The sequence below is a fragment of the Adiantum capillus-veneris genome, chromosome 16, assembly GCF_014529385.1.
Source record: "Adiantum capillus-veneris isolate H3 chromosome 16, ASM1452938v2, whole genome shotgun sequence".
Taxonomy (NCBI): Eukaryota; Viridiplantae; Streptophyta; class Polypodiopsida; order Polypodiales; family Pteridaceae; genus Adiantum; species Adiantum capillus-veneris.
The window spans coordinates 24,845,553-24,872,951 of NC_140946.1; the positions used below are offsets into that span (position 1 = coordinate 24,845,553).

The 27,399-nt window shown below is 44.0% G+C and overlaps 2 protein-coding genes across 3 annotated transcripts; one reads left to right on the forward strand and one right to left on the reverse strand.

Moving 5' to 3' along the window:
- Positions 1–1,228: 1,228 nt before the first annotated feature.
- LOC147438724 (inner membrane protein PPF-1, chloroplastic-like) lies at positions 1,229–7,064 on the forward strand. Of its 2 annotated transcripts, none has more exons than XM_086484714.1 (11): positions 1,229–1,762; positions 2,474–2,584; positions 3,943–4,017; positions 4,538–4,598; positions 4,724–4,797; positions 5,523–5,627; positions 5,777–5,884; positions 5,960–6,063; positions 6,188–6,343; positions 6,414–6,570; positions 6,736–7,064. In XM_086484714.1, exons 1-11 carry the CDS (start codon positions 1,391–1,393, stop codon positions 6,832–6,834), a joined length of 1,422 nt encoding a protein of 473 aa, XP_086340840.1. In that variant the 5' UTR covers positions 1,229–1,390; the 3' UTR covers positions 6,835–7,064. The 2 variants fall into 2 exon arrangements, with proteins under 2 accessions (XP_086340840.1, XP_086340841.1); XM_086484715.1 differs by having other exon boundaries at positions 1,230–1,762; positions 6,739–7,064.
- A 17,239-nt stretch (positions 7,065–24,303) lies between these two features.
- On the reverse strand, positions 24,304–25,224 carry LOC147438725 (uncharacterized). The gene is made up of 2 exons (XM_086484188.1): positions 24,942–25,224; positions 24,304–24,860 (listed from the first exon to the last, which is right to left on the reverse strand). The coding sequence occupies exons 1-2, from the start codon at positions 25,079–25,081 to the stop codon at positions 24,773–24,775; spliced, it is 228 nt and encodes a 75-aa protein (XP_086340314.1). The 5' UTR covers positions 25,082–25,224; the 3' UTR covers positions 24,304–24,772.
- Positions 25,225–27,399: the final 2,175 nt, after the last annotated feature.

Below are 27,399 nucleotides of genomic sequence, written 5' to 3' on the forward strand. Positions count from 1 at the left end.
AATTAGATATTGATTATTATGACATTACCTCTCTCTTGAAATCATAGTCGTCCTCGACTATGGTGTAGAGAAGATAAAGCATATTCATGAGTCCTTTTCTTAGCGGGTAGAGGATCCCTATGTTACCCTACAACATCATTCCACAATGGATGACTAGTCCATTTGGCGCTTGAGAGCCTGAGGCTGCCGCAAGCATGTCTACACATTAGTCCTATCAGTCTTCCGTAGTAGAGTGACAAGCTCTACTTGGTGTTTGGGAGACGTCGTCTCCACAAACTTGATCTAAGCATGCATACTACTTCATTTTTGTGCACAAATAAAGAAAAAGAGAGTCTTATAAGACAAAAACTTTGTTCATTTTTAACATTTTGTACATTTGCTTACTCTTGGGAAGCATTGTAAGCATTGACAAGGTTTAGGTTATCCTTTAATTGTATGCCTTGCATCCATCTAGCATCTTCAAAAGGATAATTCTTAAACTTAATAAGATATCGTCGGATAGTCTTACCGCCTCTTAATACCTTGTCTTCATGTCGGAGAATGGACTCGGGCTGCAGCACCTCCTCTTGGTCCTCGATCTCCGGTGGGTCTTCAATAGTTGGTTCTTGAGGTGGCTCTCCTTTGTAAGGCTTTAATAGGCTCACATGGAAAGCATTGTGTATGAGCCAATGATTGGGCAACTTGAGTTGATAGGCCATCTCGTTGATTGGCCTAAGAATCTGGAAGGGACCATAGTACCTTTTTGCTAGTTTAGCATAGTACTTTTGGTGTCCCGTAGGATTCTTGCCCGTTGTGTGCCTTAATCGAGCCTTGGGAAACTTTAACAAGACCCAATCGTTTTTTTAAAAGGCTTGGGCTCTTCTGTGCTTGTCAGCAGCAGCCTTTTGCCTTTGCTGTGAGATAAAGATATCTAGCTAGTTTAATAATCCATGGATTTTCCCTACCTTTGAGGCTACTTTGTAATTTTTCTTTCTTAGTTTAACATTTTTGTAAAAAAACAAAAAAAAAACCCACGGATTGAGAATTCATTGTTATTATCCAAGTGCTAAGGTATGATGAACATAAACATTACCCATCACATGCCCTTGACAGATACATGAATGACACATTATTGTATATACTCTATATGAGCAACTAATCTCCTCTTTGGGGCCGGGTTATGGAGTACTAATAATTATGAGAGCAAGAGTAAAATAAAGGGCACAGAAATATCTCATACAGATAAAAGGATCCAGATGAGGTGTTGAAATGCTTCTCTCCCGCGTCGGCTACTTCATTGGCTGCGAAAGCCTGCTTGAGCCTCTCTGAGTCTGCGACCACTTCGGCATTTCTGTCATTGATTACTTGGGTACTTCTGAAGCTTCCTATTTTTCGGAAAAGAGAGGAAGCCATGGCGACCTCTCTCTCCACACAGTTTATCTCAACGCCCACATGCTGCAGCAGGCCCCGCCTCGCTTCACCACTCTGCTTTTCTGCTTCTTCTGCGTTTCGCAGCTTAACATTTGACCCTTTCAGAAGTAGGAGAAGGGTGGGCTTCACTGGCAATGTGTTTCTAGTGCGCTCAAGCATGGAGTCTGTGGAGGCGGCGTCCGAGCTCATGGCGACAAGCTTCCCTCATCTAGCAGCAAGAGCTGAGGGATTCCTGTACACTCTAGCCGATGCAGCAGTATCTGCCGATCCGGCTGTTGCTGATTCAGCCACACAGGCATCAAATACGGATTGGCTCAGTGGCATCACCAACGTGCTCGAATCGTTTCTCAAGGTGCTCCATGTAGTGCCATGCTAGCATCTCTGTCAGCCATTATGTACTTCCTTTTAGCATCGTTGATGCTAATTTGATTTATAAGATTATGATTGTGGATGGTTCCTCTTTGTTAAGGGATGCTCACTGGCTGTCTAGTTGTGAATATTATGAGTTGTTCTTAATGGCAGATAGTCAATCGGGTCACTTTGTACTTGGAAATCTTGCTAGGAAATGGGTGTAATCCCATTTACAAACCTGTATGCGTGCTTGCTTTGTCTAAAGAATTGTTACTGGCTGCACTTCAGTAGAGATATAAGTTATATTTTTTGAACTCTAAGGATAGGGAAAATGTTGCACGCACAGGACTTTTGCAAGCTTGGTGGTGGAGACTGCATTTCTAATACATTTGAAGATGAATTCCGAGAGAATGCTAACTTAGTGACTTGTTAAGGCCTGTTTTTTCCTTGTTTCCCTTGAGAGTGCTTTTTGATGACTTTTTCTGTATTGGTACTTTGGAAAGGAAGTAAACTGCCAGTATTTACCTCCTCAGATTTTGAGCCTCTGGTTAGTACTAATGTGAGTGTAAGGGTAACGTTTCATTGACTTTGATTATCGTTTACTTTTCTTGTGTTTTTACCTTCTTTTAGGTGATCAGTCATGGAAATGCTATCCCTTTGTCCTCAGAAATCTTGAAAGTGTCTTATGTCCAATTGTCGACATTTTATACAGATATTGCAAGATGGTTTACAGACCGTACATGTTCCGTATTCATTTGGATTTGCCATAATTATGCTGACAGTGATTGTGAAAGCATTAACTCTGCCGCTGACACAGAAGCAGGTAATCATCTTTACATGAAATCTCTAGTCAGTACCGTGTTTATGAAGATTTTTAGAGTTAGACAGTCAACCTTTGAGAGTCTTTCTCTGTTCGGCTGTTGTTCACAATTTTTGTACAATTAGTAATGGAGAGAAATGAGTGTGGAGGTTGTGGGTTTTCATTTGTTATTTGTAGATAACGTTATGAAGGATTTTCTGTTGCATAATGTTTGCCATTTTCTCTTAAGATTGTAGTCAATCTTATCTTTTATATGCTGGACACAAAAAAGACGTCAACCACAAAAAATTTTACAAGTATGTCGAGCTTAGTGGAGTATGAGTTCGGCCTTTGATCCTTTGAAGCCTACAGGGTTTTGAGACTAGCTGAGGCGTTCTCTGAATAGCTTGAAGATCCCTCGAGTGAGAATTGGCCTTTCAGATGTGGTCTTTGTGTGCTGCTTTTCGGTGCATTTTGCTAAGAAATCTTCATTTCTCATTGCACACAACCAAAAATTAGAGCAAAGCGTACAAACTCTATGGATAGATCTTATAGATTGCCCACACATTACTCATCACTCTTCCGAAACTAAAAGGTAAACTACAAAATGTCATTGGAGAGTCAAGTCTAGGGCTTGTCTTGATTTAACTCAGTTTTGCGAGAAGGTAGTGTCAAATAGATCAGCAGTTACCAAAGAAATCTCTTATAATCTAACTTCAAATAATAGGTCAATTGAGGATGCACACAATCCAAAGGAATAAGATGCATGAGCTCCCCTGCAACACTGCTAGTTCCCTTTGGGATAAGTAATGATGAATATTCAGTTAGGCTTAATTCTCATGTTGTAGTAAGGGCCTCTATTGACATTGTCCAGAGGTCTTTGACCTGGAGCTTTTCTAATCTGGCTCAATATTTACAATGTTTTAGAACTTGGAACGCAGTAGCTTTTTAACAACTCTGCGTTGTGGAGAATGAATTGGGATTTTTCAAGTGAAGGGAAATTTGTTGAAGATCTTAGTGGCCCCATTGGTCAAAGAAATCAATTGATACGATCTTGCAATGGTATTTGTCACTGTTTGGAGGACTTTTTCCCTTGAAGTGAGTAAGTTGTATCATTTGACTTTGCAGATAGAATTGGCTTTTGGTGAGTTTGGTTTTTAATGACTTGTGATAGTGGGAAAGATTGTCAAATTTTCTGAGATGGTCTTGCTATGTTTTTGATTCTAGCCGCTAGGCCCATCTCATCATTACAAAGATCTGCACTATCTTACCTTTTCAGTATATGAACAATAGTTTGGATCTATGTATCTTCGCAGTTTTGCAAATTTGGTTTGATCTGTAATCGGAGAGTGAATTTGTAAGCCTTGTATTTTGTTGAATAGGTGGAGTCATCCATGGCAATGCAAAATTTGTCACCTAAAGTGAAGGCTATTCAGGAACGGTATGCTGGTGATAAGGTATCGTTCATGCTACTACATCATGATTTTAAATCAAGTTGACGACTTGCAGGGTCATTGTTTATGCTTGGCTCGAGGGGATAGGTAAAATCTGGTCCAATTCTACTGGACTTTCGTTTTTGCTTTCATTCTATTAGCAAGGAGAACTAGGGTTCACAGAATTTCTTTTCAGGTCGTTTAGTCCCTATGTTTACATCAAGAGGTTGCAATGATTATGTAGAGAACTGTGTGATTATGTGAGCTACAAGGTAGTAATCAGCAAGAGGGGGACAACATGAATGATTTAGCTAGGATTCTCCAATAATGCCAGTTAAAAGTAATAGTGAGTAAGCTTCTTTTGTTGTGGGGCAGGGGTGAGAGAGTAAGGATAATTAGCATGGTAACTGGTCAAGGAGCATTGATTGGAGATGAGGCTGTAATGTGTGATGCTTTACTCTTGAACACATGCCATGCCTTGCTCAGCTTTCAAAATAGTGGCAGTGTAGCTTTGTGCTTTTTTCCTGATTCCCGATTTTTGCAGGAGCGTATTCAATTGGAGACATCTCGTCTATATAAGCAGGCTGGCGTCAATCCATTGGCAGGTAAGATTCTCTCTCTTGGGATTGTCCCTATGATGTGGAAAACTTTTCTCTTCTCTTCTTTCTCTAGATTTTCTTCTAGATGAAGGGCCAACACATTATTAGCAGATGAATGCTTTTACTTTCAGGCTGTCTACCGACACTGGCTACGTTTCCGGTCTGGATTGGCCTCTATCGTGCTTTGTCAAATGTGGCAAATGAGGTGAGGATTTTTTTTCTAGCAACACTGGGTTTACTGCAATGTATTTTCTGTGCTTCCAAGTTTGTCAATTCGGAATTAGATTCTAGTTCATCGGTGCCAATGTAAATCCAAACTACTGTGATGGTTACTTCTCGAAAAGTTTGACTTAAAACACTCAAGGATCAGAAAATGCTAAGGGAATGGTAGAGACCAATGGAAGCTCTAAGAAGAAGAAAATGCTAGAGAAAGGAAAAGGAAGATAATGAAAACTCTAACTTGCATTCATGCGAGGCCCCTTCTTTATACATGCAAAAAGTCTTTTGACTTTCCATTGTTGTGAGGCTTTTTATTTCCTTTTCTCTTACCCTTCACTTTTTCATGTTAGATGTTCTGAAAGGTTTTTAATTTTGTTTAAATTGTGAGGACCTAATTGTTATTGATGGTCTGAATCTAGCTTTAGTTCAAATTTCAATTTTAATTAAGTAGGAATAGTCACAGGATAGCTGAATGTGGGATGTGGCACTGGAAAAACACAATGGTAAAGGCTGAACAGAACAAGAAAGTGAGTGCCATTTTGAACATGAATGTATTGCTACTCGGCTTTGCAAAACTTCATTTCAAAGGAGCTCCATATGTGCAATTTTTTTGTCTCCAAAAGTTGCAAGAGGCTAAAACTGGTCAATTTTGTGTTCTCATGTCAAGGTTTGCTTGTATTCTTACCTCTATATGATGTGCAATGGTGACAGGGGCTTTTGACGGAAGGTTTCTTCTGGGTTCCATCCTTAGCTGGCCCGACCACTATAGCCGCCCGCCAAAGTGGAAGTGGTATTTCTTGGCTGTTCCCCTTTGTAGTAAGTTTCTTGTCTGCAGTTCACATCTGCATAAGCCATATGCAGCTCCAAGTTTCATTGTAATTCAAGAAAACATCACGGCAGGTCATTACTTGCGTTGCTTGTTATTGCATGTGACATGTTGACAAGATTGGTGCTATGTTTTGTAGGATGGTCAACCTCCTTTAGGCTGGCATGATACTGTTGCTTATCTTGTGCTACCGGTGCTATTAGTGGCTTCCCAGTTTGCTTCTATGCAATTGATGCAGACTCCACAGGTGAAGTTGCATTTTTGTCGCAGCTTTTTTGCAATTATTAAGCTCAGTGTCTCACAGCCTGAATGCAATGTGCAGTCATCGGATCCAAGCCAAAAGAACACTCAATTAATATTGAAGTTTCTTCCATTGATGATAGGCTATTTTTCTCTTTCTGTTCCATCTGGCCTCAGCCTTTACTGGTAAACAATCAATAATCTTCTTTCTAAAGGCTCATCATGTTTCCATGTTTGGGGTCTTTGAATTTGGAGCCTTGGAAGGCTGAGAGAAGAATTGGATGATAAGCTGCTTTTTCCTTCAATTTAGGTTTGTGAACAATCTGCTAAGCACAGCTCAGCAAATATATCTTAGAAAGCTTGGCGGTGCACGTCTGGCCGAGAAAGGTGAAATTATAACAGCAGGGCAAGCGCTGCGCTCAAGTGACGCACCAGTCATTGAGAGAAAAGAGCGACGAGGAGAGAGGTATGCTCATGAATTGCGATCGATGGGTGTGTGGGGGATGTGGCTTCTCAATTGTAGCTTGTGTTAACAGGTTCAAGCAGCTAAAGGCAGAGAAAGCGCAAAGAAAGGCGGAGCAAGCTATAGCTGTCAAACCAACCGATAATTCAGTCAATTTGACAACTGCTGCTACATCTGAATCTGACGTAGAGAATGATGGGGTCGAGTCTGATAACATTGCTTCTGCGAAGGTAGGCTTGAGCTTGTAGCTTTTGGTTGATTTAGGCATACACCATACATGCTCCCCATTTGAACTGAATGGTTTGATTTCCTGTTGTTTGGCAATCCCCATATGTGATTTAGTTGCTTCCGTGGTTTGATTGTGTCCTTCCTCATTTAGGTTTATTGTTGACCAGCAGGACTCTTTGGAGGAGATTTATAGCAAAAGTGAGGCTGCTGCAACTTCCGCTGCCTCAAAACGAAGTAAGCGCTCCAAGAGAAGGCGCTCAGCATAGACATCGAGAGCTATTTTGAAGGATCTTTCCATGCAGTGGTTATCATGTACGAAGGTGGGTGACTTCACATTATGCTAGGATTATATGTGCGGAGTTCATTGAGTTTTTGAGGGCTGCAGGATTTGTAAACAGCATTTTTGCTGCTTGTAAGCGCACTTGCAAGCAAGCTATGCTTTGTATATTGTTACATAGTGCTCAACGCATGCCCTTAATGGAAGTTTTGTGTAATATACATTGTCTCCTTATTCATGTTGGTGCTCATTATCGTTTACATTTTCTGGAACAAGCCTGTATAGGGCTGAAGGTGGCACACACCAAGTAGATGGAAAGGAGTTTTAGCCGGTTTCAATTTGGTAGCAGCTTGCATTGATTTGAAGAAACGCAGGTGCTGATTAGAAAGTTGCGCCTCTGTGATGTTCCCTTTTGATTTGCCTGCTGGTATTGTTGCAGAATGGCATGATGTGTGAATGCTCGAGACATTTGGGTTCTTGGTTTAGGGAGAGGACCCGGACAGGAGTATAGGCAATGGCCAACCACGTGGAAGAAAATTGGCTTGGCCCCCATCAATGTGCTATCAGTGACACCTTAATAGCTCATGGAGCTTCCATCCTGACTACCTTACAATAGATGCATGTGTGTGCAAGCAGTATGTACACAATATCGTAGCAGTTAAACTAATTGATAGGTAGTCTTAATCTTCAGGTGTTTAAAGCATTAAAGTTTCAAGGACTGAATGCTACAATGAGCATGGATGACGCTGTTATTAATGTGTGCTCAAGACGTGGAAAAATTTACAATAAGGTCTCGAGACCGGTCTCTGTAAATCAAGATCCTCCTTGTGGTGAGGGTTTGGAGGCATCAATTCTAGTGCTGAAGTCTCCAATAGCCCTTGTGTCACATTATTTTTCTTCTCAAGTCCCTGAGAGTTCCAACTTCTCCTTCATGATCGGCAAAGCTCCTTGCTCTCAACTTTCTTGCTTGCTAGAACTCTGCACAAGCGTAGTTTATAAGAAGCTGCCGTTAAGCAGCATAGGAGCATCAACAGTCTCCAGGATCTCGTTTCTTCAACCATAGGTAGAGAATGACAACACGTACCATCTTCAATTGAAATGCGTGTGGCGTCTGTGCAAAATATGCCCGACACTGTTCACCTCCTCTTCTCGAAGTTGACTCCTATGGCCGATAATCTCTTCACCTGATATTGTCCTCTCCCATCCCTCATCATGTGAGTGTAGACACCATTATCCTCATCATCCATTGTCAATCTCTTTCTGCTGGTTCGCTTGCAACAACACCCCCACCAAGTCTATCTCATTCATGCATGTGTTCTCTGGGATGCTGAAAAGATCTGTGAAGATAGCTGCTGGTATTCTCATTTTTTCAAGGAGCCCCTTGTCGACAACCAAACATTTGTGTCGCCAATGCCAGTTTTGGCTTGGAAGGTAGCCATCTAACAAAGTCTTGCTCTCATCGCTGGTATCCTACCACCGACTTACTCTTGACAGTTTCGTAAGTCCATGCCTTTGTCCTTGTTGTAGTCCATGTGAAACACTTAAGTCTCACCATTTATCTTAAAATCACTTGCTGCTAGTTTGCATGGTCGACTTCTCCCTCTATTCCTTTGGATGCTGGCTAGCACAACTTGCGGGAATGATCCACTGCTTCTGTTGTTTGTCTACCCAAGGTGCCTCTTGTTAGTTCTCTTAAAGTGGTCTTTGTTTAACAAGCTTGTTGCCTGCAGCATTCACCCCATCACCATGGAACGTATTGCTGTTGGCCTCCTATCAATCTTCAAGTATCCCAAAAATCTACTGCCAGTGCCTTCTTGCTATCCTGCTTGTTACAAGCTTCTTCTCAAAACCCCCAACTTGCTCATCAATATTAACACCCTCTTCCACTTGCAGCCCCCCCTTTGTAGTGCTTTCATTATTGGGTTAATCGACTCCGGTCTAACTACCGTTTTGTTTGCATTTGTCAAGCATAATTTTCAGCTTGTGATTAAGTCTCTAATCTATGTCATTATCATGAAGTTATCTAATTGCCTTTGGTCCACCATACCTAGATTACCTAGCATGTCATATTCACATTTGGTATCAGACTCTGCAACTGCAGTCAGTAGATCTCTTATTCTAACCTCTATTGGATTGGTGGATTTAATTACCCTCAATAATCTTGACTATGAAGACCTAATTCACACTTATACTGATCTAGGATCCTGTTTTCCCTTGAGGGAAGGCAACCTTGAAAGGCGCTTCGCGGGCTACACAAGGGCCATCAGAGGTTCTTGTATTCTGGAGAATGGTGCATCCAATAAAGGACGACCCCAATGCACTCTGCTATTGGGTAGATTTCAGCCCGGTTGCCGAATCCAGCTCTGCCGAAAGCATTGACGAATTGGGAGCACCATTCTCCCTGCTTTGTGAATGGAGCCTTACCCTTTTGGGCAATCCTTTTAAGACCAAGCTTCAGCTCGAAGCTGACTGCCTTTCATCCACTTTGTCAAAAGATTCAAAACCTGCAATTCTCTGCAGTCAATCAAACCTAAAAGCAGCCGTCTGGTGCAATCATCATATGATCTGAGAGCTTCTAATACTGCAAACCCCTTTCATACATCCCTAGAGCACTTCAAGTTCTGGATTCTTGTCACTTTTGGTGTTGATTGCTTCAACCTTCCTTGACCTGCAGTTGTTGGCAGATTGACTTGCATGCAGTGGGTTAAAGTAAGTAGACCTTATTCTTGAGTTTTAAGTGTTGATTTTGGTTGGCTTTCCAAATTCTACAGTTTCCAAAGGGTTAAAGCTTCACGGTTGAAGACATAGCCTTCCAGGCACATCTTCTCCTAGAGTCTCAAATGGCCCAATTAATCTATGGTTTCATTTACCTATCTTCTCTCTGATCTTATGGTTTCAATTGAGTATTATAATGTATCTAGCACTTTGTTCTTATCTATCTGCCACTTTGCCAACTTTTATTGACCAAATTGCACCACAACAATGTGTGTGTTTTGCGATGGAGAGAGAGAGAGAGAGAGAGAGAGAGAGAGAGAGAGAGAGAAATGAAATGAAATGTTATATTAACGTCTTCAAAAGGCCAAAATGACCTATGAGACCAAAAATTTACAATTGGTGAATCTGATACCTTGTCTGAGTACGGAAATTACCAAGTTACAAAGTTACCCAATTAGAGGACTAACACTAAAACACTAAGGAGAAAGGAAATAAAGCGGGGGGGGGGGGGGGGGGGGGGGGGGGGGGGGGGGGGGGGGGGGGGGAAATCTCTCATCAGTCGCTGTCGGATCTCATCGATCTCCTCCATGGTCCGAACTCTGGTTGGGCGTCTTGCATGTCAAGCTAGAGTGATCTGTATCTTCTGTTGCAACCTTCGTCGGTAGTGGGAGACCCCCCGAGGTCGTGGACGTCTGGATCTGCCAAGTTCAGTGGCTCTGTCAAGCAGTGTACCTCTAGTATGAGTAGGCTGTAATGATTGCTCCGTTTGCTCTCCTCTGTCTGGTGTAAAGAACTTTGTGATTCGTCTCTGAGACTGTCTTTCCCCTGATGTCCTCAACAAGCTCTCCCTAAGTCTGCGTAGCTCTAGCAGGAACAATCCGAGACACTTCTGATCCTTGTATCTCATGACTCTAGAAAAAGGTCCGAACCCTTCTCTGAACAAGCAGTGGAAGCGTCCGCGTATCTCATAGTATGCCGGGCAGTGGCATGTGTAGTGCGGTTCTGTCTATGGCTCTAAGTAACATAGGTGACATATCCTGGCTCCTACCGGCACCCCTCGGAATCGGCCAGTCTCGATTTGGAGCTGATGTGAGGATGTGCGTATCTGTTCAATAGCGCATCTTATCCCATGAGATAAGTGTCCATGTATGGTGGCCTAGTCACAAAGCCGTCCTTTGTGAGTTGGAGAAGATGCTCTCTGCAGAAGGCCATCTTCGTGCCCAACTCCTGTGTCGGCTGTATCCATGTGCTCCTGGTATTTAGCTGAATCAGATCCTGACGTATGAGCCTGGTGATCTCTGTCCGTGTGAGAGACAAGGAGGGTGCATCCAAGGAGTATTGAAGCGGAGGTAATCTATCCATATCCAAGGAGTATTGAAGCGGAGGTAATCTATCCATATTGAGACCATGCGATTGGAACCATGATGCCATCTGTCCATACCAACATGCTGTATCGCCTTGTAGAGCTAGTTGTCGAGATGACTCCAGGGCAAGCCGAGCGTATCTGTCTCTGGGGAGATCCCATAAACCGTGCATAAAGGAAACTGATCTCGTCAGTGCCTTCACCACGAGAGGGGGGGGGGGGGGGCGTGTTAGGAAATAAGACGTAGCTAAATAGATAATTGAGTAGATTACTTAATGGAGAGAGACAGATTTATATACACGAGATTATAGAGTAGAGAGAGAGAGAGAGAGAGAGAGAGAGAGAGAGAGAGAGAGTACACACGATATACGTGGTTCACCCAATGTGGGCTACGTCCACGGGAAAGCAGCCACTCAATGGCTTTAGTACTTCAAAACAAGAAGTAGTTTACAAAGGGATTATACCCTTAATGGAGCTCCCGCCTTGCTTCACTCTCACCACCTCACACTCACCTTATTGCATCAACCTCACACTATGAAATGTGTGTAGAAATGGCCTCCTTTTATAGGCCAAAAGGGTTGCCCTCTTTTATGAGAGATAGCCATGTGTAGCCGCTTTTGTGCGAATAAGTCCAAATCGGACCCTCCAATCCGCCCATGTGTGGCCGCCCTTGAGAAGACAAGTCCGCTTTTGAATTCGGCCACCGACCGGCGATTGACTTCCGACCACCGGTCACCGGCGGGGGGGGGGGGGGGGTTGTGGGTTCAGATGAAATCTCTCATCAGTCGCTGTCGGATCTCATCGATCTCCTCCATGGCCAGAACTCTGGTTGGGCGTCTTGCATGTCGAGCTAGAGTGATCTGTATCTTCTGTTGCAACCTTCGTCGGTAGTGGGAGACCCCTCGAGGTCGTGGACGTCTGGATCTGCCAAGTTCAGTGGCTCTGTCAAGCAGTGTACCTCTAGTATGAGTAGGCTGTAATGACTGCTCCGTTTGCTCTCCTCTGTCTGGTGTAAAGAACTCTGTGATTCGTCTCTGAGACTGTCTTTCTCCTGATGTCCTCAACAAGCTCTCCCTAAGTCTGCGCAGCTCTAGCAGGAACAATCCGAGACACTTCTGATCCTTGTATCTCATGACTCTAGAAAAAGGTCCGAACCCTTCTCTGAACAAGCAGTGGAAGCGTCCGCGTATCTCATAGTATGCCGGGCAGTGGCATGTGTAGTGCGGTTCTGTCTATGGCTCTAAGTTACATAGGTGACAGATCCTGGCTCTTGTCGGCACCCCTCCGAATCGGCCAGTCTCGATTTGGAGCTGATGTGAGGATGTGCGTATCTGTCCAATAGCGCCCATGAGATAAGTGTGTGTCCCATGAGATAAGTGTCCATGTATGGTGGCCTAGTCACAAAGCCGTCCTTTGTGAGTTGGAGAAGATGCTCTCTGCAGAAGGCCATCTTCATGCCCAACTCCTGTGTCGGCTGTATCCATGTGCTCCTGGTATTTAGCTGAATCAGATCCTGACGTATGAGCCTGGTGATCTCTGTCCGTGTGAGAGACAAGGAGAGTGCATCCAAGGAGTATTGAAGCGGAGGTAATCTATCCATATTGAGACCATGCGATTGGAACCATGATGCCATCTGTCCATACCAACATGCTGTATCGCCTTGTAGAGCTAGTTGTCGAGATGACTCCAGGGCAAGCCGAGCGTATCTGTCTCTGGGGAGATTCCATAAACCGTGCATAAAGGAAACTGATCTCGTCAGTGCCTCCACCACGAGGGGGGGGGGGGGGCGTGTTAGGAAATAAGACGTAGCTAAATAGATAATTGAGTAGATTACTTAATGGAGAGAGACAGATTTATATACACGAGATTATAGAGTAGAGAGAGAGAGAGAGAGAGAGAGTACACACGATATACGTGGTTCACCCAATGTGGGCTACGTCCACGGGAAAGCAGCCACTCAATGGCTTTAGTACTTCAAAACAAGAAGTAGTTTACAAAGGGATTATACCCTTAATGGAGCTCCCGCATTGCTTCACTCTCACCACCTCACACTCACCTTATTGCATCAACTTCACACTATGAAATGTGTGTAGAAATGGCCTCCTTTTATAGGCCAAAAGGACTGCCCTCTCTTATGAGAGACAGCCATGTGTAGCCGTCCTTGTGCGAATAAGTCCAAATCGGACCCTCCAATCCGCCCATGTGTGGCCGCCCTTGAGAAGACAAGTCCGCTTTTGAATTCGGCCACCGGCCATTGACTTCCGACCACCGGCCAACCGACCGGTTGTTTTCCGACCATTTTCCGGCCGCCGTCCGGCCATAATATTCCGGCGAAAAAAAAGTATCGGGGGCGGAGGCCTTTAAAGTTGCCCCTGATTCTTGTCCGTGAAAATTTTTGGTTTCCGGTGAGTGATTTTCCTTCACGCACGATGGCTTCTCCTCATAATGGGGACCTTACAAATGTGCGCTTTTACCACAGATAATTACAAAGGGTAAATCAGGCTCCATACTTAACAATCTCCCACTTGGAGACTGATCTCCAAACCAAACCTGTGATTGCTTTCCATTCTGGCTTCTTATCCTTGAATGCCGATTGAAGATGAGCAAAAGCTCAACTTCTCCTTGTTGACCACTTTTGTAAACATGTCTGCAGGATTTTCACTTGTATGCACCTTTCCTAGCTTTAGCTGTCCCTCTCTAAAAGAGTGCGTATGAAGTGATATCTCACCTCAATGTGCTTTGTCCTTGAATGAAAGGCTGAGTTCTTCGCAAGATGGATAGCACTTTGGCTATCACTGTACAAGACACAATTGTCTTGTTTGAATCCAAGCTCTTCTAAGAATCTGTGAAGCCACATAATTTCTTTGCTTGCCTCCGTCATTGCTACATACTTTGCTTCCGTGGTAGAAAGTGAAACCACTTTCTGCAGCTTTGAAGCCCAGCTTACTGCTGTGCCTCCAACCGTGAACACATAGCCAGTAGTGCTTCTTCGAGTATCTTTGTCATCTGCCATATCTGCATCAGCATACCCTTCTAGAAAAATATCAGTTCCTCCAAAATACAAAGCATTTGTTGTTGTCCCTTTTAGATACTTAAGTATCCACTTCACAGCTTGCCAATGCTCTTTACCTGGGTTGTCCATGAACCTACTCACAACTCCCACTACATGTGCAATGTCTGGCTTTGTCCAGACCATAGCATACATTAGAGAACCTACCGCTGCAGCATATGGAACTTTAGACATATAGGCTATCTCCTCTTGTGTCTTTGGACACATATCCTTCGTTAGTTTAAAATGAACAGCCAAAGGTGTAGAAACTGGTTTTGCATTTTGCATTGCAAACCTTTCTAGTACCTTCTTGATGTAATCTTCTTGAGATAGCTTTATTGTCTTCTTCGTCCTGTCCCTTGATATTTTCATACCAAGTATCCTCTTTGCAGCACCTAAATCTTTCATTGAAAAAGATTTGGACAGCTCCTCTTTTAGGTCTTTGATGTCCTGCATGTTAGCACTTGCAATCAACATGTCATCAACATACAACATTAGGATGATGAATTTCCCATCTCCCAAATTCTCCGTGTAGACGTAGTGATCCGAGTTGCATCTTGTGAATCCATGATCCAACATCCATTGATCAAACTTCAAGTACCATTGTCTTGATGCTTGCTTTAAACCATACAAGCTCTTCTTTAATCTGCAAACCATTTTCTCCTTACCTTTTACTTCATACCCCTTTGGTTGAAGCATGTAGATTTCCTCCTCTAAGTCACCGTGGGGGAATGCCGTATTTACATCCATTTGCTCGAGATTTAGATCATGAGCAGCCACAAGGCTTAAGACAAGCCTAATTGAGTTCATTTTTACAATAGGAGAAAATATTTCATTGAAGTCAATACCTTTCTTTTGAGAAAAACCTTTTACCACAAGCCTAGACTTGTACCTTTTCTTCCCACCTTCTTCTTCCTTTAGCTTGTACACCCATTTGTTTTGAAGTGCGCGCTTACCTTTAGGCAACTCAACCAACTCCCATGTTTGGTTGCGATGTAGTGAGTCCATCTCCACTTGCATGCTCTTCGTCCATTCTTCTTTGGATTCATGTTGCATAGCTTCTTCATATGATTCCGGCTCTCCAGAATCTGAGATCAAGAGATGGTTGAAGGAAGGAACAAACCTTTCTGGAGGTCTACTTGCTATTGTAGATCTTCGGGGAATAGGTTGAGGCTCCTCATTTGGTTGACGTTGTTGCACATTGTCACCGTTTGCAGTCCTTGAGTCTTCACCGTCCTCAAGCTCCATGTACTCATCACCTGTTTTTTTTGTTTGTTTTCTTTCCAAGTAATCTTTGTACATATTTTGTTCGTTAAAAATTACATCCCTACTCCTTAAGATTTTACCATCTTCAGGATTCCATAGGCGATACCCAAAGTCTCCTTCTCCATAGCCAATGAAGAAACACTTTTTGGACTTTGCATCTAACTTTGATCTTAGGCTTCTATCTATGTGCATGAAAGCCTCACACCCAAACACTTTGAGAAATGCATAATTCACCGGTTTACCTGTCCATGCCTCTTCTGGAACTCCCCCATCCAATGCCGTTGAAGGTGACCGATTGATTAAGTACACAGACGTACTTACAACTTCCGCCCAAAGCTCAAGCGGTAGGCTTGCATGTAGCCGCATGCTTCGTGCTCGTTCCATGATTGTCCTGTTCATCCTTTCGGAAATCCCATTTTGTTGAGATGTCCTTGGGGTTGTCCTTTGCCTCCGAATGCCATTGCTAGCACAAAATCTTTCAAAAGCTTGGCTGCAATATTCGCCTCCATTGTCGGATCTGATGCATTTAACCTTGGTACCTGTTTCATTCTCCACAAAGGCTTTCCACCTTTGAAATATGGAAAATACATCGGATTTATTTTTCATGACATAAACCCATGTTTTTCTAGTCGCATAGTCTATGAATGTTACATAGTACAATGAGCCACCAAGTGATGGTGTACTTGCAGGACCCCAAACATCAGAATGAACCAACTCAAGTTTTTTATTTTTTCTTTCATTTCTTGATTTTTGAAATTTTACCCTTTTTTGTTTACCATAAACACAATCTTCACAGAACTCTAAGTCCACTTCTTTCAAACCTGGTAGAAGCTTCTTTGTTTGAAGGATTTGCATTCCTTTGGCACTCATATGCCCAAGTCAGTAGTGCCACACCGCACTGTCAACTTCTGTAGTTGCTGCACAAGCTGAAAGTTGCGTGCTAACAGTACACAAGTAAAGTGTACCGACTTTTTCACCCTTGGCAACCACCAAAGATCCCTTTGAGATCTTCCACCGTTTGTTTCCGAATGCAATGTTGTGACCTTCATCGTCCAATTGTTCTGTAGAGATCAAATTTTTGCGAAGAGAAGGAACATGCCTAACATATTTAAGCTTCCATTCATTTCCGTTAGCAGTTTTGACAGAAACTGTACCTTTGCCGACAATCTCACAAGCTTCATCATCTCCCAAGTATACATACCCAAAATTACCTTTGGTGTAGTCTTGGAAATGTTGCTTGTGTGGTGTCGCATGGAATGAAGCCCCGGAATCTACTATCCAGGAATTAGACACATTGTCTAATGAAAGAATTAGAGCATCTTGCTCTACTTTACCTGCCACATTGGCCTCCGATGTTGGCTTGTTGTCTTGAGACTCTGTCTCCTTCTTATTCTTGGACCAGCAATCCTTATTGACGTGGCCCTTCTTGCCGCAGTTCCAACATTCAAGAACTGACTTTGTGCGTGACTTGCTCCGCCTTGAGCGATCACGACCCTTTTGGTTTTTGAACCTCTCCTTAAGCCTTCCTCTTGTTTCCACTGATAGTGCAGCACTTGATGATTCTTCTGTGCTTCTCCTTCGCATTTCCTCGCTTAGGAGAACACCCACAACATCATCAAACTTAAGAGTATTTGTGCCAGAGATAGAATTACTTACAGTCATCACAAGGCTGTCCCAACTATCCGGTAGAGATGATAGTATAAGGAGAGCTCGCACTTCGTCATCGAAATTGATTTTCACTGATCGAAGTTGACTTATGTTTGTGTTAAAGTCATTTAGGTGTTCTGCAACTGAACCATTCTCTGCCATCTTTAGATTGAACAAGCGCTTCATAAGAAATACCTTATTGGATGCCGATGGTTTCTTGTAGAAGTCGTCAAGTGACTTCATCAAGTCCTCCGTGGTCTTCATCTCCGAAACATTGAAGGCCACCGTTGACGCCAAGCTTAACCGGATTGTTCCCAGTGCCTTTCGATCAAGGACAATCCATGCTTCATCTGCCATTGTTGTGGGCTTCTTCGCAAGACCGCCTAGTGGCAAATAGAGGTCCTTCTGGTAGAGATAGTCTTCAATCTGCATCTTCCAATGTTGGTAGTTTTTGCCGTTGAACTTCTCAATCTTGAGCTTCCCTTCCTCCGCCATAACTCCCACTCAATTCAAGGAATCCTTTCCTTGAGATAATTTAGCTACGAGCAAACCTTGCTCTGATACCAGTTGTTAGGAAATAAGACGTAGCTAAATAGATAATTGAGTAGATTACTTAATGGAGAGAGACAGATTTATATACACGAGATTATAGAGTAGAGAGAGAGAGAGAGAGAGAGAGAGAGAGAGAGAGAGAGAGAGAGACAGAGAGTGAGAGAGTACACACGATATACGTGGTTCACCCAATGTGGGCTATGTCCACGAGAAAGCAGCCACTCAATAGCTTTAATACTTCAAAACAAGAAGTAGTTTACAAAGGGATTATACCCTTAATGGAGCTCTCGCCTTGCTTCACTCTCACCACCTCACACTCACCTTGTTGCATCAACTTCACACTATGAAATGCGTGTAGAAATGGCCTCTTTTTATAGGCCAAAAGGGCTGCCCTCTCTTATGAGAGACAGCCATGTGTAGCCGCCCTTGTGCGAATAAGTCCAAATCGGACCCTCCAATCCGCCCATGTGTGGCCGCCCTTGAGAAGACAGGTCCGCTTTTGAATTCGGCCACCGGCCATTGAATTCGGCCACCGGCCACCGGCCATTGACTTCCGACCACCGGCCATTGACTTCCGACCACCGGCCATCGGCCATTGACTACCGGCCACCGACCAACCGACCGGTTGTTTTCCGACCACTTTCCGGCCGCCGTCTGGCCATAATATTCCGGCGAAAAAGTTCGGGGGTGGAGGCCTTTAAAGTTGCCCCTGATTCTTGTCCGTGAAAATTTTTGGTTTCCGGTGAGTGATTTTCCTTCACGCACGATGGCTTCTCCTCATAATGGGGGCTTTACAAATGTGCGCTTTTACCACAGAAAATTACAAAGGGTAAATCAAGCTCCATACTTAACAGGGCGGCTAGCTCGGCTCGGATAATCTCATGTGGTACTGAGGCCTTAGCCCGAATCATCCGAGCGATCATAGAGACCAGAGGCCTCTCCATACATCTCCATCCATTTGTGTTATCAGATCTCCCATGGTGGTCTATTGTTTGTCCCCATACCTGAACTCCATAGAGCATAGCTGGAGTCACTAGAGTGTCAAAGAGCCATAGCTTTGTTCGCGGTTCTTGAAACCGAACCTGCGAACACATTCTCTCCAGTCCTCCCAAAGCTGCATATGCTCTCGTCAGTCTAGTCTCTGATGCTCTCCTTAGTGAAAACACCGGTCCACTGAATACTACCCCAAGATAGGTATATGCATCTGTGTACTCCACAGTCTCCTGGCCATACATAAATGTGGGTGCCGACCTCTTGACCCACTGTGGTGTGGTGTTGAACACCATAACCTTGCTTTTTCCCAGATTGCCTTGCTTTTTCCCAGATTGACTGACAATCCACTGTCACGAGCAAATGTATGCAGAGCATCAAAATGACGCTGCATCCCCTCTGGGGAGTCTGAAATCAGCACCATATCATCAACATATAGTAACAGCGGAATCCATGTCCCTGCTAGCTGAGCCCCCCTGTCTCCCTGCCGCTCTACATAGTCTGAAAACTCATCCACATACATCCCAAAAAGAGTCGGGGATAGTGGGCATCCCTGCTTTACTCCAATAGTGGAGTGGACCATGTCAAACATTCCCTCAGTGGTGCGTACCCGTCCCATCACTGTCCTGTATAGAGCTAGAATACCCCATATCAGCTCTGTAGGCACACCCATGTCCTGTAGTCTGTGTATAAGTCTGGGTCTCGGCACTGTGTCAAAAGCTTTGCGGAAATCCACAAAGCTACAATAGATTCTCTTGCCATGGTGTCTACCCTCCTCAATAATAGCTCTGAGTGTCAGAATCTAGTCAAAAACCTCTCCTGAAACCTGCTTGCCATGGTGCTCTTATTCCCTCTCGCTCTGCCCATCTACTCAGCTCCTATACAACCTAGCTAATGTGTGGCCAACCATGATGGTGCGATAATTCGCAGGAATCATGGGATCTCCTGACTTGAAAATAGGCACAATCGTAGACATACTCCAGGTCTCCGGGAAGCCTTCATACACGGCTCGATTAAACATCATAGCCAGGAGCTCTGCAAGCATATCCCTGGCATGGATGAAGTGCTCTGCTACCAGACCATCATGATCATGGGCTCTCCTTGTCTTCATCCTGCCAATGGATTTCCTTACCCTCTCGGCAGTAAAGAAAGAACATGTCTCTGGGCATATCTCTAGTGGGTCCGGCAGAGGTGGTTGCCCCCATGCTGTGTAGAGAGATGTGGCATATTCCCCCCATGTCTCAGTGGAGGTGACCGCGGGTGGTGGTGAATGCTCGTGGAATAGCCTCCATGCTTCGCCCGAGTCCTGACTTATAAATAGCTGATATAGATCCCGCTCTAGCTGAGATAGATAGGCCCTTTTCTTTCGTTGCACTAGGCGGCGAAAGATAATCCGTGACTGTCGATGTGTGGTAATACCCGTGAGCACTTCCCTCTGTAGTTTGATCCTCGTCTCTTTGCACTCCTCATCATACCAACTGTTCTGGGGCAAACTCCCAGATTGTCTCCGTGTGGGCTGGCTGTGGGGGTATGCCTCTGATGCTGCATCATGGAGCGTCTCTGTCAAAATCTGAGTGAGTTCATCTAGTGGCCGTCCCGGCTCCTGGGTGCATAGCTGCCTGTATATCTCATCCATATACACAAAATCCGTCTCCCTCATGAAGGTATACTGAGTGTGTATGGGGACCCCACCTAATGGAGCTGTGCTGAACTGAAAGGTCAGGGTGAAAGACACGATAGCATGATCAAGGGTGAAAGACACGATAGCATGATCAACTGCTACTCCAACTGGCCTAGTGCCCACCATGAAATCTTGAAAGAATGGGATGAGACCTGGCTGGGCCATAACATAATCCACCGTGCTTGCACCATGTCGGTGTGGAAAGCAAGCAGCTGTCGAAAATCTTTGTAGGCCATTCACAATGGCCAATCTGTGTGCGGTTCCCATATCTATCAAGTACCTACCATACTCAATGTATTCCTCATCTTGTGATAGTCTGGATAGACCCATCTCTGTGACGTCCAGCTCCCTGAGCATCTCTTCGGAAGTATCATAAAATATTGTCTGGTGGTGGGCAGTCCTAGCATTGAAATCCCCAAGTATGATAATGTCACCATCCTTGGAAAACTCCCATATGTCATTATCCAAAATAGCAAAGGGGGATTGTCCTCTAGGTGATGCATATACTGACGTACTGGGAGGAAAGTAACAAATAGCAATGTAGAGGTATCTGCCCGTCTCTACCCTGAGCCTCACCCACATGTACCTAGCCAATTCATCCTTGCGTGCTATATATATCATTGGCTGCAGTTCCTCCCTGAATAGAACTGCCACTCCCCTTGAGCCCCGTCCTTGATGCTCCGATCTGGTCTCTTGTCTACAGGCTGTCTCCCATCTATATCCGCTCACCTGTGGCATGGATTTTCCCGGTGCTTGATGTGTCTCAGAGTAGAAAATGATGTCTCTCCCCATATAGCTATCCTCAAAGCCCCCTACATCAAGACGGAGTGACCCGTTACAATTCCAGGTTGCCATCTTTAGTGTGGTTCCATAGGTCTCGCACCGTCATGCGGGGCGTCGCTCCAATATCACCACCTTTCCATCCCTGTAAAAGGCAATCTTCCCCTTTTCCCTTGCTGCTCTTATTTCCGGCATTACTTCTTGCATATGAGCAATTTGCGAGAGGGTGAGGTTATCTCCAACAAAGATGCCCGTCTTCTTTAGAGTCGCTCTTTTCTTCAAGAAGTCTTTCTTCGCTTCCATGGAGGGGAAGCGGAGAATGAGTGCCCTTTCCTTCGAGGTTTCTCCGTTGCTCCCACTTTTCCTAGTGCCCACTCTCCAAGCCCTCGTACGCGTATGCTCGTTGACCCCCACCAAGGTCATGAGTTCTTTCACCTCTTTGTCTACATTATCTTGGTCTCTGAGGCCACATACCCTTACGTGTAAGGCCCGCACACGTCTCCTTTGCTCCTCTTCGAGTGTCAGGTTGATGATGGTTGGTGTGGGGGTGGGAGTTATTTCCTTGCCTTTCCCTTTCTTGACAATCTCGATCCATTTTTCGGCCTTTTTTGCTTTCTGCTGGGTCTTTGTGATGACAGCTACCCACGAGGTCTTCATTTCTTTTTGTTGCTCCCCACCTTCTTTGATGGCCCGTACTTGTTCCTTGATCGTGTTAAGCTCTTCAATGACAGAGGGTTGAAGTTCTTTCTCTTCGAGGACATTTTGCGATCGCACCTCTGCAAGCTCTTTCTTGAGTAGTGCGATTTCCTCATCTTGGGCCTTCACGCGATCTTCGAGTGTACGTATCGTGCTTTCCTGTGTTGCCACGCGTGCATCGAGGCCGTTAATAGTACCTAAGAGGTGGCGGTTGATCTTGCTGATGTTCTCGCTAAGTTCTTCTTTGCATTTTTGGATGGCATCCTCCACCGGGTCATCCTTGCTATTCGGCTTTCTCATGATTGAGAGGCCGCGACAAAAAGGGGGGGGGGGGGGAGAGGGGGTACCAGAGAGAGAGAGAGAGAGAGAGAGAGAGAGAGAGGGGGGGGAGGGAGAGAGAGAGATGAAATGCTCTATTAAACATCTTCAAAAGGCCAAAATAACCTATGAGACCAAATTGATACAATCTTGGTGGATCTAATACAATGTTTGGATAAATAATAAAATGAAGCAAAATAAAAGCTAAAATGGACATGAATGTTTGAGGATGTACTTCAACGGTCGTTGAAGAGCATTGTCAATGTCCACCTCTGTAAACAGTCATAGTGTGTGTCTCCCATGTCATGCTAGAATAGTCTTGATTGGAACCTTCGTCGATGTCGTGGTGGCTATTGTAGACGTGTGCGTCTAGCTTTCCCAAGCTCAATGGCTTTGTCAGCCAATACACCTTTGGTATAGGTGGACTCTGGGGTCTCCTGTGAAGCTTGCTCATTTAACTGCCGAGTCTCTGCTCTTAAAAAGTGAGTGATCTCCCTCTATGAATGTCCCCCGGGACCATGCAACCTAGCAGCAAGAACTTTTGAAGAAATATGCTGAGGCTCGAGTGTTTGACATGTATTATAACAAGAAGGGCAAAGGCACACACTTAAGAAACTGTTAGAGTAAGGCGATGGTTGGATATGAACGATGGGAGCAAGACGTTGGATGACTACCTTCAAATCTAAAACTAGTGTCCCCTTTAAATGTTTGGTTGTCGCCAAGGGGATGAAGAGGCTATCTTCAAGTTAAGGTCATAGCTGGTGTCAACTTTGAGAGGAGTAGCATCCTGCGACCAATCTCCCCACTTCTCGTGGACATGTGCTCCATCATGAACTTCCTCTCTATGTACTTCTTCATCATGGATTGAGGAAAAATCAGAATCATCACCCCTCTCCATTGAATGAGAGAACTTGGGCATGTGACAAGCCAAGATAGGACGGATGAAGAAATCCTTCAAATCAGCCCACTACAGCCCAAATCAGCTCCAAACTCATGAAAAATAGTAGAAAAGTAGCAAACCGTCTCTTTTCGTCACAAAATTTTAACACCAAATTATCACATAGAACACCAATCGTACTTGAGAGCGCACAATGCTTTGATACCATGTCGAAGGTGCAACATGATGACCTCTTCTAAAACTGCAATCAAACATTCTCTCGAGACGCAAAACCAATGGATCTCGGATTTATCACAACATATCTCCTCTATAACGTCCTCCAATCACGTAACCACCAAATGGCATAGGAACAAGATCTGCAAGTGAACCTGCAAAGGAGGGGGGAGGGGGGGGGACCAAAGAGAGAACTGAGAGAGAGAGAGAGAGAGAGATTGTCATTGGTGAAATTTTTATATGTAAGACACTTAAAGATAGATGTTCTTATGTCAACATGAGTAAACTTTGCAAAATTTGGAGATTGCAAGCAGAGATGATCTCTTGCAACAAACAATTTCAAAAGATTTGGATTTGGTATGTGAAAAGAACAATTCTGTTGCCACCCTTTGATCAGCTTGCTTCAAACTCATCCACTAACGAGATGCAAAATGAAAGGCAGTTTCCACATGCACTCACAAAAACTCTTAACAGTTTCCCTTGTTCTATGAAGAGGAGGTGAACGGTGTCAGGCATATCATGCACATAGGCCACACGTGAATTTCTAATGACTATGGTACATGTGGTCGTCGCCCACCTTGTTGATGTTGCAACGCTCCTCAATGGCATCTTCTTGTGAAATATGGCTTACACAGAGTTCTACCAAGCAGGCAAGTTTAAGAAGAGGGAGCTGAGCCAAAAGCATTCAGTCCTTGAAAACTTCTCGTTAAAACGCCTTCAGGTTAAGACCATCAATTAGTCTAACTGATAACTGATATTGTCCATATGCTGGTTGCAAACACACATGCATTTATTATAAGTTAGTCAGGATAGAAACTTGAGCTATTAAGGAAAGCCCTCCGGCTACAATGTCAATCGATATCACATCGATGGAGGCCCATGGCAATAGTGTTCCACAAAGTTGGCTGTTGCCTTTAATCTCTTTAAACCGAAGAACCCGGAACACTCAAGCATCAGAACATCATGCCGTCCTGCAACAAGACCAGACACTCCAACCTTCAAATCAAAGAGGTCATGAGGCACTGCTTTCTAATCAGGTAGCGCTATTTCCTCATGAAAGGCATGAAGATCAACTTGACTTGTGTTGAAGTTTTCTATTGGGGCTGATATGGAGACAAAAGTCTACCCATTCGAAGAGAAAAAAGGAGAATGGTTAGATTGAATTTGTGTGCTTACATACTCACAAAAGCATTCAATTATCATGCAGGATGCTAATCACAGCAAGCAGACTTAAAATTTGTAAATAATCAGTGTTCATCAAAGCACCGATCTATATTCAGATTTCTAAACTTGTCGAAAGGAACAAAGTAATTTTCTATATTCGGTTTATAAACAAAGCATTGATCCAGGCACAAATAGCTGGCTAATACAGTTCTGATGAAAAATGATAGCTACCAAAAACATCCAGCAAACATTCTGAGCTGACTAGCATTTGACTACCGAAATTATCACTCTGTACCTGTAGATCCAATTTACAGCTTCAACATGGGAAAAGTGTCCTGATCAGAGTCTGAGGAATGCCATTAACACGCCATAACCATGTCGTCCTATCTCTCTCTGGACACAAGACCGCCCTAGTACTCTCATATTTGCGCTAGTTCTTGATTGCTTGTATATTCATAGCCTGCAGAAGGAAGCAAACCATGGCACTTCTTCCATGGGCACAATGAGATTCAATAGCCCCTTGCTCTCAGGAACTTGGGCAACGATCGCATGTCAACATACGACGGCGCCATCAACATAGGATGGGACACATTTGTCAACGGCCTGCGGGGGAGGCAGGTGGCACCTCGACCTTGAGAAGGGCAAGAAAGCCGGTGCTCTCCAGAAAAATTGAGAACCGTACCCTAACATACAAGAGACCAAGCGCTATCATGAGCATTACAGATTTGGAACAAAGCAGACAACCCTGCTGTCTTGAAACTAGCCTGCTTGCTGATGGCAGCTTCCCAATCGCCTGCAGCGCCTCGAGCAGAAGGTGAATCTGCCTTCTTCGGTGCTTCATGGGAAACCGTAGGGTTTGGACACAACGACGCTTAGTATTTGAAAATGTAGAGGCAGGAACCATGATCTCTGCCCTGCGCAGTGCCTGATGAGATCTTGTGGAAAGATGGACCCGCCAATGTAGAAGAAATCGACCTGCTCGTCAATGGCGGAATTGTGGCGCTGTGCTGGTTGTAAAGAACACTTGGTGGTGGGCCCAACAAGCCAACAACCAATCAGAGTGGCGCAACTGGCGAGCGCGTTGGGCTCAATTTTTGATGTTCCGAAAAACCTCTAAATTTTAAACCTAAAATTTTCCCTTTTCATGTTTTAGAAAAAAAAGTTTGTCAAAATATTTTTTTCTTAAAACCTCATAACTTAGTTGTCGAAAATCAATGTTGCACAAATTTGAAAATTCTAGGAAGCATTGAAGGATTTCCACATAATTATGATGGCATTGCGAGGCGTGCTTACTACAACCGTACTCACATGGTGTGCTTGGAGAAGGTCTACATGGAGAGCAAGGACGCAACAACCCAAACTAAGCCGCACACCTCTTCTAATCTCCTCACTAGACAACGTCACATTTGCGCTGCTATAAATCTGATTCCTGACCATGAGAGCAATCAATTTGTAATTTTGTTGAGAAGAACTCCGCAATCTACTATTTTGCTATGCTTCCATCTTCCTCTGTGTGTGTATGTGTGTGTGTGTGTATGTGTGTCTCCCCCCATGAGACAAAACTGACACATGCAACTCTTCCCCAACTTTCTCAAATAATTTTCTCATCTTAAGCTGGCCATTTAAAATGGGAGGATAATGGGAGGCTTATCTCATTAGGGGACCAAGAGGAGAGATAGTCTACCAAAGAACAATGTGAACCCAACGATGCTTGAATGAGTTTAGGGTAAGCTTCATTAAGCCTCCAAAAAGGATGTTACTAAAGTCCATTGGGCTTGGGATTGATGGAAAATTCTAATGCCAACTCTAGGTATTTTAGAAGTGTTTTTGAAGGTTACCATCAGATCCCAAGTGGGCAAGTGGCACTCCCCCACTTGCAAGGGTGAGCCCTAGATGTAGGGATATGAGAGAGAACACACCCACACCCACACCCACACTAGGGAAGTCACCTCTTTCATAGAAGGCATAAAAGACACATGTGAAGCTCCCATCCATATTACCCTCAATCGAGCTTGAATCCTCCTGGCTAGCCAACTTGAAGAACCATTGAGAATTAAGCTTCATTAGAACAAGATTGAATCTCATTGGATAGCCACAAAGAGAACCAATAAAGATTGAGCCCCACATGAGCTAGCCTAAATCTGACTGATAGCCTACTAGGGGAACCAATGAGAATTGAGCATCCCAAGAGCTAGCTTAAATCTCATTGGATAGCTTACCTTGAGAGCCAATAAGAATTTAGTTCCATTTAATTGAAGAATTTAAGCCCTCTTCTGAAAGAGGAATGAAGGACACTTGTCACAATGCTAACACTCTTGCTTGTTATGAAGAAAGCCATTCATTAGCTAGCCCCTAGAAAGGACCAATAACCTTCAAGAATGCCTTTTGGGAGAGGAGGTCGATGGGGGGGCTGCTTTCTCTTGCACTTGAAGCTCATTTTACACACAACGAAGCTCTCCTTCTCATGGGGCAAGGAAGGGAGAAGCCTACACCAACAACACTTGACCATGGAATGCAAATCCAAGCAAGTGCCAAGCTCACAAGCATGCTCACCCCCTTCACCATCTCGATTGCCATGCTATGCTATGATTTATGAGTGAGCTAATGTGAGAAGAATACTTCTTCCTTGTAAGAATACTTTGTCTTCTTCTCCTCTGTCCTCACTCTCCGCTAGCTCTCTCCACCTTTGAAGGTGTTTGAGGTCTTGGGATTAAGCCCCTACCAAGTGTAATTTTGGGGCATCAAGGTTTCCATCTTCATGGCATCAATTGGGCATTGAAGAGCACAAAGATCGTATTCTAAACAAGTCTCTCTCAATGGGAGAAGTTATAATACAAAGTCCTTTTGGAGGGGGGACTAGCTCCACGTAAATCGGGTCCTCAACTGTTGTCGATTTTAATCTCTCACTCTTTTTCAAGTTATTTTGCATGCCAAGCTAACAAGTTATGCTGTTTCTTGTTATAGACTCCAACAAAGCACTTTCTTTTTGTTCCTAAGGAATCTCCTTAATGAAACTCTCTCTTTTGTTCATATAATTCGGCTACGGCTTATGAAACTAGCTTAATTGCATCAGATTGGTATCAAAGCATAGGCTACTCTTTTCTTGCTTAAGAAGAGAGTTCCTATCGTAGACTACATAGGTTGGAATTGTCTCTTGCGAGAACACACACATTTTTTTTCTAGCATGGCTGAAAATAATGAGAGAGTAGAATTAATGTTGAT